Source organism: Clytia hemisphaerica, unplaced genomic scaffold, assembly GCF_902728285.1.
Source record: "Clytia hemisphaerica strain Z4C2 unplaced genomic scaffold, Clytia hemisphaerica genome assembly, whole genome shotgun sequence".
NCBI classification, from domain to species: Eukaryota; Metazoa; Cnidaria; class Hydrozoa; order Leptothecata; family Clytiidae; genus Clytia; species Clytia hemisphaerica.
In genome coordinates this window covers 1,549,250-1,561,186 of record NW_027104471.1, presented here as the reverse complement: position 1 = coordinate 1,561,186, position 11,937 = coordinate 1,549,250, and the positions used below count along the sequence as shown (strand labels likewise).

At 36.3% G+C, this 11,937-nt stretch overlaps 1 protein-coding gene across 1 annotated transcript; it reads right to left on the bottom strand.

Moving 5' to 3' along the window:
• Positions 1–2,072: 2,072 nt before the first annotated feature.
• LOC136821239 (uncharacterized) lies at positions 2,073–11,147 on the bottom strand. The gene is made up of 6 exons (XM_067077469.1): positions 11,090–11,147; positions 9,813–9,898; positions 9,352–9,428; positions 9,119–9,181; positions 5,429–6,028; positions 2,073–5,087 (listed from the first exon to the last, which is right to left on the bottom strand). The coding sequence occupies exons 1-6, from the start codon at positions 11,145–11,147 to the stop codon at positions 2,963–2,965; spliced, it is 3,009 nt and encodes a 1,002-aa protein (XP_066933570.1). The 3' UTR covers positions 2,073–2,962.
• Positions 11,148–11,937: the final 790 nt, after the last annotated feature.

The following is an 11,937-nucleotide window of genomic DNA, read 5'->3' as shown; positions in this document are numbered from 1 at the left end:
AAGGCCCGGCCTCCACTTGCGTACGCTGTGATTGCACTTCTCAAACAAAATCTTCTATTTTATTGGTCAAAAGAAAAATAAAGGAATGCCATCGTGGTCCATTCAGACGTACAGTCGAGAAAAGTTGAAATGCGCCTAATTTTTTTTTCAAGTGCACAGTACTTTTTCATGATGCAATCTTTTCTCCAAGCAGCGCAGACAATGAAGAGACGTGCCTTCAGAAAACTAGACTTTTTGAGTTTATAGCTATATATACTTTCACTTTATGGTGTTTCTGTACATGACTGTCTGTGTACCTAGTCTAACCAGCATTAAATGCCTTCGGGAAGGTCCATCCTAACTTGGAAAGCCAGAATTGGAGCTATTTCACCAAACCACTGGAGCGTAAGTTATTTAGGCTATCACAACTGCATGAAAAAGTTGAATGTGCGCATGTAAAGTTAAACGAATGCAAAGAAACTTTTTGCAGGTTTTTGAAAAAGATTTACCACTCTGAAAAAACAGTGAAAAGACTCTAAGTGAGGTAAATCTATTTTGAAGACCAAAAGAAAAAGTTTGTTTACATTGATTGACATTCAACATTCATTCAACCACTTTTGGATGGGTCGGTGGAAAACATGGATCCCATCCATGGACTACTCCATTGGTGTACCTGTTGGAGTACCCCGATATAATTCACAGACCAGAATGGGAAAACTCGTTTCTTGAATTACAGACCAACGATAAAACGAGTTCTAAAATAAAAGTTAGATAAATCTTAAGGGAAGAAATTTTCGCTTGGCGGAAATTATTTTCGCGAATTAAAAAAAAATTATTTTACTTTCCTAATAGATTAAAATAAGAATTTCACGGAATTAACTTTCGAGAAAAAGAGAGAGGCAATTCCTTCTCGCAAAAATCGGGTTCAGCTGGAGTTTTTACAAGTTCTTTGATTATTCTGTTGGTCGTTTAATGTTGAGACAAGCGATTCTTTTACTTTTTCTAAAGAACGCGTCATCCCTATTGTTTAAAAATAACCAATCAGTTAAGCATCTTAATGAATGGGACTTTCCCATTTTAAAATCCAAAGTAAAATCTCATTTTTGTTATTAAACTCCAAAATACCTCGGATCAGACGGTTGGCTTTAAACTTAGGATTTTCAACTTAAGATTAAGAATTGTAGCAGTCTGGGTTCCCCTGGACGGCCCTTGCTAGGTTTATCAACGGACGGGATGAACGCGAAACAACTTCAACAATTGTATGATCAAAAGATTTCAGTTTTGTTTAACTAGTTAAAAAAATAAGAAAAAATAAAAGCTACTCACTAATTTAAAATGTTAACATGATCAAAAAAGGACTCGGACACATGGTTTCTGCCCCACTCTTAAAATAAGAAGGGACTGAAAAAATTACCTATTAAAACAAATGGGGGAGTTTCTATCATGGGTCTTTTGATCCTTCCAATCTCTAAAGGAGAGAGATTCTTTCCAATTTGAGCATAAATCAATAAGGGCAAAAATAAAATAGCAGGCAGAAACCACGTGATAACTAACTAATATATAACAATAAGAATATAAGCTGTGAAATATCTTTTTAATAACAAAGTTGGTACAAGAAAATCAACCCTGGATTCACCGCCTACTTCGAAAAGAACAAGGAATCGGACAAGTGCAAGGGATCTGCAATTAAATATTAAAAAACGTCTCGGGTACAATACTTTGTTTCGTGGACAGTATTATAAATTTTTGCATGTTGTATGTTAGATAGGACAGTCCCAACTGAGAGAAAATGAAAGTACGAATTGTCGAAGGAAATACTTAGAACGTCGGCTTATGTAAATAAAATATATAGGCTTTCGTGCTTTTCTTAAAATGAGTATATAAAATAAAATAAAAATATCTCTTTTCCTATAAAATTATACAAAATATAAACATGCTAAAATCTCTTAAAAGCAAGGCACTGGAGGAGCCCAAAAAAATAAAATAATATCTCTTTTCCTATATACACAAACAATTGTGACAAATATTTCCAAGTGGTGACTATAAGAATTAATGAACTACTGTAATCGGATTAAATTTCGCAAATTTTTGCCATTTTCGCGAAATTAAATCTCGCGAAATTTAATCCGATTAAAGTATAAGAATTAATGAACTAAATCCCAAAAGCCGCAAAGAAAAGGCTAAATTTTGAAAGTTTGTCAAACTATAAACTGGTCTTCACATCTCTTCGTACATTAAGACTGGACTGGGATGGGCTGTAAAACTAAAAAAATGCTAAAAATGAAAAAATAAAATGTAACAAATGTAAATATAGTTTAAAAAAAAAGTTTCGTTGGGGGTCCCAAATCGAAAGAAAGCTAGCCACAAAACCTACCATGAAGGAAGTTTTTTTGTTCATCGTTCATGTTAAAGGTGAAATCGACGTCTCGGGGCCGAAAAGAAGGATTTCTTTGGGTAACACAATCTGTAAAAATATGATAATGAATGTTACCAAAAGTTGGATTCCAAGTAGCGTTTTCTTTATCATAGTAGTGGTAACGTTCTTTGTGACGAATGCAATATAATTCGTCTGTATCCTCTTTCAACAAGGGATCTGGTCCACTTTTCAGATCCTTGCCACAACCGGTACACTTTCGAATCTGGCCTTTAATTTGAATGAGCTCGAAAGGTGTAGATGTCGTTTCTGTAAAATCTGGTTTCTTTGGTTTCTTTATACCCTTGATGGTCATTTTTAAGCCATTGCTGCTTGTCTGCACAACTTTTGGTCTAGTTGGCGGAGTGGCATCCAAATTTTGATCGAACAACTCTCCCAAGGTGCTAGGTCTGGAAGCCGCAGTTGTTTGTGAGTTGTTGTCAAGCACTTGTGATAATTTTTGGGATTTAGGCTTGGATACTGAACTGGCGGAAGCTTTCGTAGACCTTTTTCGAGAATTCCCTTTCTTACCAGCCTTTTGCAAAAGTTTTGGTGGGATGGTCATTCTGGTCAAGTTGACTGCTTGTTTGACAAACCACGCGAACAATTGGGGAATCCTGTCAACATTGCTGTTGAGACAGTGTGGGCACATAACATTCGAGTTTGGAAAGCATGACAGTCTTGATCACATGTCATTTTGCCATTTTGTAAAACACTAACGGTACGATATTTGGAAGATTCACTCTTAACAATGTAATGGTTGTCGGAGAAACCAACGATGATTTGATTGCGATCAACTATTTCTTTAGCCTTTCGTTTGAGGAGATCGATATCAGGACGAGGGATTTTCGATGCGAGAATATGAAATGGATCTTCATCTGGATCAACTGTATCAGTAATGGTTAACGGCTCTTTCGTTTCTAGACTGGCTAAACATTTTGGTTTAAATGACATGACCTCCTTGTATCGAGCAGGATCAACAATAATCATTCGGACAGATTCTCGGGCTTTTCTTTTACCAGCTGCATCCATCGTGGCGTAGTTGTGGATTATCTTGTGACGGAACTCATCTCTCACAACATATTTACTAGGCAGGTTGAGATAGGCATCTTCAACGTTAATCTGTTGTTCTCGAACACAAGCTTCAACATCTCCGAGGAATGTGGCACAGTCCTTTGGTTGGAAATTATTCCAGTATTTTATGATTGCATTGGCAGATTCGATGGGGTTAGTGGTGACTATCTGGTTCCCAAATCCTGCTTCCTTTGATAAGCTTAACCGCATATGATCTTTGATGTCTGATTCCTTGTTCTTTTCGAAGTAGGCGGTGAATCCAGGGTTAATTTTCTCGGCAGCTTCCAGTTCGCTCCACTTCTTTTTCATCGCATCACACTCACTTTCGAAAGTTGCCGAGTTGTCAGTGTAAATCAAACCACCGGATGAAAATATATCACGTTTAATGACTCTTGTCAAACTGTCAGATAATCCAAGTTTCTTTTTACAATGTTCTGTAATATTTTTCTTTCCATGGATCATACATAGGAACGCTAGGCTACCAGGAAATGCTTCAAGCATCGAGTTTCTCAGAGCTGTCTCACAGTCTGAAGCATAAGCCTGTAAGAAGTGCTTCAATCCAGGCGTAGTGGATGACATTTTCTGAAATAAAGTGTCGTACGTGGCTTGATCTTTTAACATGCACAACATCAAAGGGCCCAACATAACAGGACAAGTCTTTGTCCCTTTGGTGAACAACGTTGTGTTGTTGTAAATGGTCAACAACAAAAAGAAGGGTCCGAGTCTAAAGGTGATGTCTGTAAACAAAAGAGATTTGAATCCCTCCTGATCATTGCAGCAGAAGTTAACAATTTCTTTCATCTGTTGATCAGTGAAAGCTATAATCTTTGGTACAGAATCATCATTTGTGTAAGAGCGTATGAATCTCTCATCTCCCTTCTTGTAATTTGCCATGATTTGGGTTATTTGGTACAAAGGGTCAGTATGCACATTTGCGTCTTTTGATTTCTTCTTTGTGTACGAAGCCTGATCTTTCCCTGTTGGCAATGACGCAATCGAATCAGGATTCTCCCCTCCAACGGTTTTCCGGACGTTGAACACTGCTCTTTGAATTGAATTTTCTTTAAATAATTCGTTCGATAGTAGTTCTTTGGTGCTTTTAAACACTTTATGGTACGGGTTTGTTTGATGTTTCGAGTTACCATGTGTCTTGACCTTTATTGTATGTGGGTCTCCAGCAAAACGGTACCTGACGAAAACAAGTTTGTATTGCGAATTAGAAGAGGATATGCTCACTACAATCTTCTTCAAACTATCATCTGACAAATTTTTGTACGGTCTCCGTGTGACTTCAATGCTTCCCATTGTTCCCTTTTCAGCCCTTGTAATGTATTCACATTCGTTGGTACTACTTTGATGAACTTTGTAAGTTTTTGTAACAGTTCCAGTTTGGTGCCACGCCCCTAGTTCATCGCAAAGAAGATCCTCAGGGTGTTTCAGTTTTGACAAATCAATGATGAAGCTGCAATTTGTTGACACATGGGACGGGGGTACTCCAGAAACTAACTCAGGATAATTTTCTGTAATGTTCATCATAAATGGTACAAGGATGTCATTGTCTGCAGAGGTAAAATGGTCTTCAGAAATTTCCACAAGTCCATTCACTCCATTGTACCAAGCTCTAAAAAGGTTAAATGAATAATCAATTTTAAGTCATGGAAATTAATATTAATCTCAATACTGGGAGTGCAATTATTAATAGAATGAATATATCATTAAAAAAATAAAGAAAAAAAAAACAGTGTAAAACAATTGATTTATGTGATAAGATTATTGTGAAAAGATGTTATCCATGTTTCAACTTTTTAAACTTGATGTCTTCACTGGTCTTCAAGGACTTTTGTTCATCTATGGATTTCAGTGTTTTATACACCTACGGAAAGGACTGTTAGTCATATATTTTTCTCTTTATATTTTTGTACAAATGCTTAGAGCTCAACCTGATTAAATAATTCAGCTTACCCTTGTGCTGGTGGTAACTGGTTTTGTGACTTAACAGAGAATGAAGAGCGACACCCATTCGGTAAAAGGTTATCTTGGTCATTAGGGGGAGGGGAATCCATTAGTGATATATGCAGTGGCTCATCCAGTGAGTCATCACGGGAAGGAGAGGCACCAAAGTGGTCGTGTTGAGAGTCACTTTCCAAGTGATTGGGGTTGATCGGTGTATCCTGGTAGGGAGAGTGATATGGAGAGTTGATCGATAAGTGTTCAGGGTTGAACGATGCACCACGATAGTGGTCGTGTTGAGAGTCACTTTCCAAGTGATTGGGGTTGATCGGTGTATCCTGGTAGGGAGAGTGATATGGAGAGTTGATCGATAAGTGTTCAGGGTTGAACGATGTACCACGATAGGGAGAACTATTTGACGATTGATACGAAAAGTTGATCCTTAAGTGATCAGGGTTAATCAATGGATCCTGGTAGAGAGAAACATCTGGTGAGCAACAAGGTGAGTTGACTGGTAAGTGTCCAGGATTCAGCGGTGCATCACGGTCAGGAGAGATACTTGATGAGTATTCTGGAGAGCTGAATGTCAAGTGATCAGGGTCACGTGATAATCTGTGAAAATAAAATATCAAAATATATATCTGTAGTACTTTAATGGGATAAATTTTCGCGGGGATTAAATTTCGCGGTTGAGCTCATCCGCAAAATTTTAAGATTTCGCGGGGATTAATTTTCGCGGATGAGGGATTTCCTGATTTTTCGCGGGGATTTAATTTCGCGGATTGGGGTACAAATTAAAATTTTTGAAAAGGGTCAAAACATTGAAATAAAATTTTTCCAGGGAAATTAAGAATTTTTGAAAAAAAATTTTTTTTCAAGTAATAAGAGGGTGTTTTGGAATAGAGCGAGGAGATATGTATTACAACTATCAAAAGTTGAATTTGAACTTCCATGGTGCGAAGATAAATTTTCACAGCCAATTTGGGAAAAAATATTACATATCCTTTTAAATGTTTAATTTCAAGCCAGTTGGATTACTCTCTTGCATTGAAAAGCTTTTAACAATAAGCGATCACTTTAGATAAAAGTTTTCCAAGTTTGTAAATTTGTGAAGAAAATTTTGAGGAAAACGATTTTTTGCTAACAAGCATATTGAGGATTTGACCTTTCCCGAGGGTTGCCTCATGTAGAAAAAAAAAACGATAAAAATAGAAATTTCGCGGATTGCAAAAAAATTCTAATTTTCGCGGAAACTAATTTTCGCGGATGGGCCTTTTTCAAATTTCCAATGGGACTTATTTTCGCGGATGACACCCAAATCCGCGAAATCCGCGAAATCCGCGAAAATTAATCCCCGCGAAAATTTATCCCATTAAAGTATATTAATTGTGAAAGAAATGTACAGTGTTTTGATTTTTCCAATCATTTGTTGTGGTCCTTTGTGGAAACAATTTACGAGCTGCTTAAAAGCTGTTGAATCTTTTAGAGCATATGCAAAACATATTTTTATCTAAAAGTTTGTATTATGCAAGTGGCATTTTTTCATCAAAGATAATAAACTGTCGATCGTGCGAACGTGCGAACCGCACTGGGCTCAACTTCAGCTTTCAAATCATTCGTAGGCCCAATTGTAAATTTCATGACTTAGGGAAAATTTTAGCATTCCTTAAAAAGTTTTAACTTGTTTAGGCTAAAAAAAACAAACTTATCCCCAAGCCCCAAAAATATATATATTTTTTAAATTGAAATGGCAACCCCAGGTATTCACCCAAGGAATAAGTGTACAAAATTTCATCCAAATCGGACAATTTTTGAAGTCTACAGTTTTCGGACATACATACATACATACATACAGACAATTGTCAGATTCTAACTGAACTGAAGTTGAGAATATCAAATAATAACAAGCAACATGCTGAATGGACCTTCCATAACATTTTAGGCAATGCCATTTTGCATCATTGTGCAAAAAATCAGAAAAGATTAATGAGTCAACATTGCGAAAAGCTATATTTTCCTATTTGGTTAAAGGGAATTTCCCCAAAATACGAAAATCCGTTTTTTACGGCCAAAAGAACTTTCTGGGAAAAACCACTTCAGCCATTTTTTAGAGAACCTTGCCCTCCATCTTTGTACAAAAAATGAGAAAAAAGGAATGACAAACCTGGACAAACCCTATTTCTAGGCAGTTTTTGGCCCAAATTTGCTCAAAATTTTTTCTTACAAAATTCGGGCTCCGTCACATTTTGGGCATTGCCATTTTGCATTTTTGTGCCAAAAATATGAAAAACCTAATGAGCCGTAACAGACGGACAGACAAATGGACGGACATCTGTTAAATTAAAGGACCTCTGAGGTAGGTCCAATAATAAGCAGATATTCAATAGGTAAAAGTTGGTTATTGAGATTTATTAACCTGAGGTGATAAATATTCAACTAGGCAAAGCCGAGTTGAATATCATCACCGAGGGTTAACCCTACTTACCCACCGGTTAGAAAATTTTCTGAGAATTACTAAAATCTTATAGCACAATGATTTTTCAAATTTCTAGGAAAACCGGTCAGCAGTTGTGGCGGCTGTTACCGCAGGAACCGCGCAAAACGCAAGATTTTTTAAAATTGAAATGGCTATAAAAACAGAACAAATTGTCCAAATCTGTTGGAATTTTGCAAAGTGACTCAGTTTTAGATATAGAATAGGACTGCATAAAAAAAAATTCAAAAATGGCTTTTCACCGTTTTCAATGTAAAGCGGTGAATTTTTCCATAATGGCAGATTTTTTTCAATTTTTTTTCATCAAGTCATTCCAAATATCAAGTAGCAACTGATTGCAAAATTTCAAGTCCGTACCTCGATTCTATCAAGATTTATAGTTAAAAATGTTTTCAAAAGTTTGACAATTGGACCGTTCCTAACATTTTTCAAGATTGAGCGCAGACCGCCATGTTGAAAAATTGAAAATGATAAAAAATTGTTACTTTATAGTTTTTTTATTATTTTAACTGGGATTTTGAAGAAATAAAAATTTTTATTTAAAACAATTTCTATGCCATTTTGAAAAAATGTCATGTTTTTGACGGTTGATTTGTATCAATTTTTATGGTGAAAACATTTGCTAATCTGGATTTATGGAGGGCTTCCCCCCCTGGGTTTCACCAGACCAAAAAAGGCCGGGCGAGTAGGGTTAATAAATCCAATAACTAACGTAAAACCTATTGAATGTATGTTTTATTTTATACCTAAAGGCAAACAAAAAAAAACTATAAAATCTTTTTACAGAATAAAAAGTGCTCACCAAATTGAACGTTCCAAATTGAACGTTCAAATTTTTCTCTTTATCAACTTTTTAATTACTTTAAGTCATTAAAAATATAAAGTAAGAGTTTCTTTTCAAGCAAATCTTTTTTTGCTTTGTGATAAACAAAAAGTTTGAATTTTGACCAGACAACCCCTAGTATAGTACACTATGTACTAAAACACCAACAACTAAAGAAGCATGCAGCTATTGTGTACACGAACCCCCCCCCAATGTTATCAATTTGGAAATTGTTTTTGAAATATTCACATTATTTGAAAGATATGATACAAAGTCTGCCTCTAATCGACCCTAAATCCAGCAAAAGCAAGCGTTGTAGGGGTCGCGAAACTGAAAACTTCAGATTTTCAACCTTTTTTAAAACAAACAATAAGAAATTACTTACTCAAAATCATTGATTGTTGGATGCTCAAGATCATTGATTTTTTGATACTCAAGTTTGCTTTTCCTATCAGAAAATAAAGAGTAAGGTTAAGTATTGCGAATGCAAGAGTACCAAAATGTTATGTTACATTTTATAGAAAGATGACAAGGGATTCTGGATTTATAGACCAAAATTAGGAATACCAATATGTTGACAAAAATTTTACGAAATTTGGATAGCTGTTCTGAACATACCTTTTATTTTGAGATGGACAAGTAGAAAATAACGTAGGTGAGTCTGGAGGGCAGACTGGAGGGGAGTCTGGAATGTCCTAAGAAAAATAAAAATGATTGCTTATATGATTGCTTATTATTTTCATAACCTTTAACACTTTAAGGAAATGATCCTTTGCTTTTAGTGTTCTTCATGATCTGTTTTCCATGAAATTTCTTTTGCCCTACCCTACCAGTGTAAGGCTGAAAGCCACATGAATATGGTTCATCCTATAAAAGGAAGTTTATTCTATGGTGGCCTATCTTGAAATGAAGGTATGGTTGAACAAAATGTTTTTGGCATATTGGTGTAACTGCCTACCTTGGATATGTAACAGGCAGTTCATATTGCTCAAATTGTACAAATCATGGCCATTGACAGTAAAATTTCAAACAACAAGTAAATATTATGATGTTCATCTGTCCCTAGATTCCAATCTTACCTCATACTCAAAAGCCTCACCAGAGACGAAAATGTCATCCTTTTGTAAACTTTGTATTACCACATCCTCATCACTATCTGAGCAGCCTAGAATATAACATAGTACATTTTAATTTAGAGTTGTTTCAGGACATGTTGATGATGGTCAGGATTGCCTCTTACAAAATCTCAAAATCGTATATGACAAGGTCTATCTTTTATGTAAAATTGTTTAGTCAAAAAAATTTGAGGGTTCTAGAGGGTTTTAATCGACTAAAAATATTCTAACTTTGTTTCAGGTGCAAAAGCCTGTCCCCAGACCACCATCCGGGGGGGGGGTACTAGGGCAAGATGGGTTACGGGGATGCTCCACTGGTCAGGGTACCTTTTTTAACCTCCACGAGTCCCAGGTAGGGTCGCAAAAACACCAAAATAGAGGTGCCTATTTTTGGAAAATTTGGGGAAAAAGTAGAAAATTTGAGAAAATTTGAGAACATTTTGGAATTTCAGTCCCATTCAGGGTCACTTTTTTCGCAAATTTCGAGTCCCACATAGGGTCCATTTTTCGAACCTCAGCGGAGCACCCCCATCGGTCGACAAGGGTAGTACCCCCCCATAATGAAATTTTTTGAAAAAAAGAAGACAGAAAACATCATCAACATCCCCTCAGGGATTCACCCAGGGATCAAGTGCAAAAAATTAGCCGAATCAACCATTTTTGAAGTCTCCAGCCTGCCGCAAACGTTTTAGCTATTTTTTGGCAGAAAAATTTGTGCACAAGCTCCCAAAAATAAAACTTTTGAAAAAATTAAAAAAAACACCCCTCCATTCACCCAAGGATCATGTGTGAAAAGTTTCAGCCAAATTGGACCAATTTTTGACGCTGTCCCACCAGGCCCAAGGGAAAAATGTTTGGCAAATGAAAGTGGGGGGCTTCCGAGGGTACGAAATACCGGAATATCAGTAATTTTTTCGTCCAATACTGGATTCTCGGAAGCCCCCCCCCCCATGAAAAGAAAGGCACCCCAAGTCCAGGATTAACTCACAAGGAACAAGACTACCAAATTCAATCCAAACTCAATTTTTTTTAAATCTTTAACCTCCCCCAAAGGCATGTTAAATCCCCACCCCCACCATGTGATTACTACTACAAGAAGGACTTTGTCAAACGCAGGGGGTGAAGACTGACCAAACAACCTTTTCCACTGATGCCAACAAGATAGCCAGTGGTGGAGAGGAAAATATCAAAGATGTACAAGGTAAACAGTGCATATTCAAATTATTCAGTCCAAAACTTACTTTCTAATTCAGCTTGGTTAATTTCTTCTTGGCAGAACCTTCTTCTGAACTCAGCCATCGTGGAAAGATAATGTGAGTCAGAGAATTTTTTCTGCTAAACGCGTGCCATAGAACAAATGTCATTGGCTGAAAATGACGTAATCTTTCAACTAACCAATCAATTATCGCCATACTAGCCCGTGTTATCTTATGAAAATAGAAAACAACAGGCTTGATACTAATCCGAAACGGAAAATCGGGAAATTAGTCTGTCTTTCTTTCATCTCTCTTTCCTCTGGTCTGCAAGATCTCTACTCAAATCGATTTTTAATGCATCGAGAGCGCTAGACAATATTACTGCGGCGATCTTGCTGACAAAATGAAAAACTTCTAATTTCTAGATTCTCATTATGTTATTATGTTATGGAATCACTTGAATTTCAAATAGAAGTCACCTACACATCTAAAGAAATCAGTAATTCTATTATTTTCAAGCTCCAGGGCATAAAAACTAGGGTACTCCAACAGGTACACCAATGGAGTAGTCCATAGATGGGATCCATGTTTTCCACTGACCCCTTTTGGATTCAACTTTAAATATGCATACATTCAACTTTTTTGACAAAGATAAATTAGAGTTTGAAAGAAAATATCAAATGTATATACATTTGAAAACTTGAGCAAATTTCTTTAAAGATTCCGGAAAAAGAATTGAAATCATTGCTGAAGTGAACTTCTGACTAAATTACAGTAGTTAGTATTCAGTTTTAAAGACAGGAAACAAAATTTGACATAAAAAACACTTTTTTCAGTCAATGAATCAGCTCATCATCATCATCATCATAACCAGTCTGCCATTTTGTTTGTTT

Bases quoted from the DNA above. Each gene is read 5' to 3' on its own strand.
- LOC136821239 (XM_067077469.1), bottom strand. From the start codon at position 11,147: ATGGCTGAGTTCAGAAGAAGGTTCTGCCAAGAAGAAATTAACCAAGCT. The intron at 9,429-9,812 runs GTAAGATTGGAA...TATTTTTCTTAG, and splicing joins GTGAGGCTTTTGAGTATGAG to GACATTCCAGACTCCCCTCC. The intron at 9,182-9,351 runs GTATGTTCAGAA...ATTTTCTGATAG, and splicing joins TGTCCATCTCAAAATAAAAG to GAAAAGCAAACTTGAGTATC.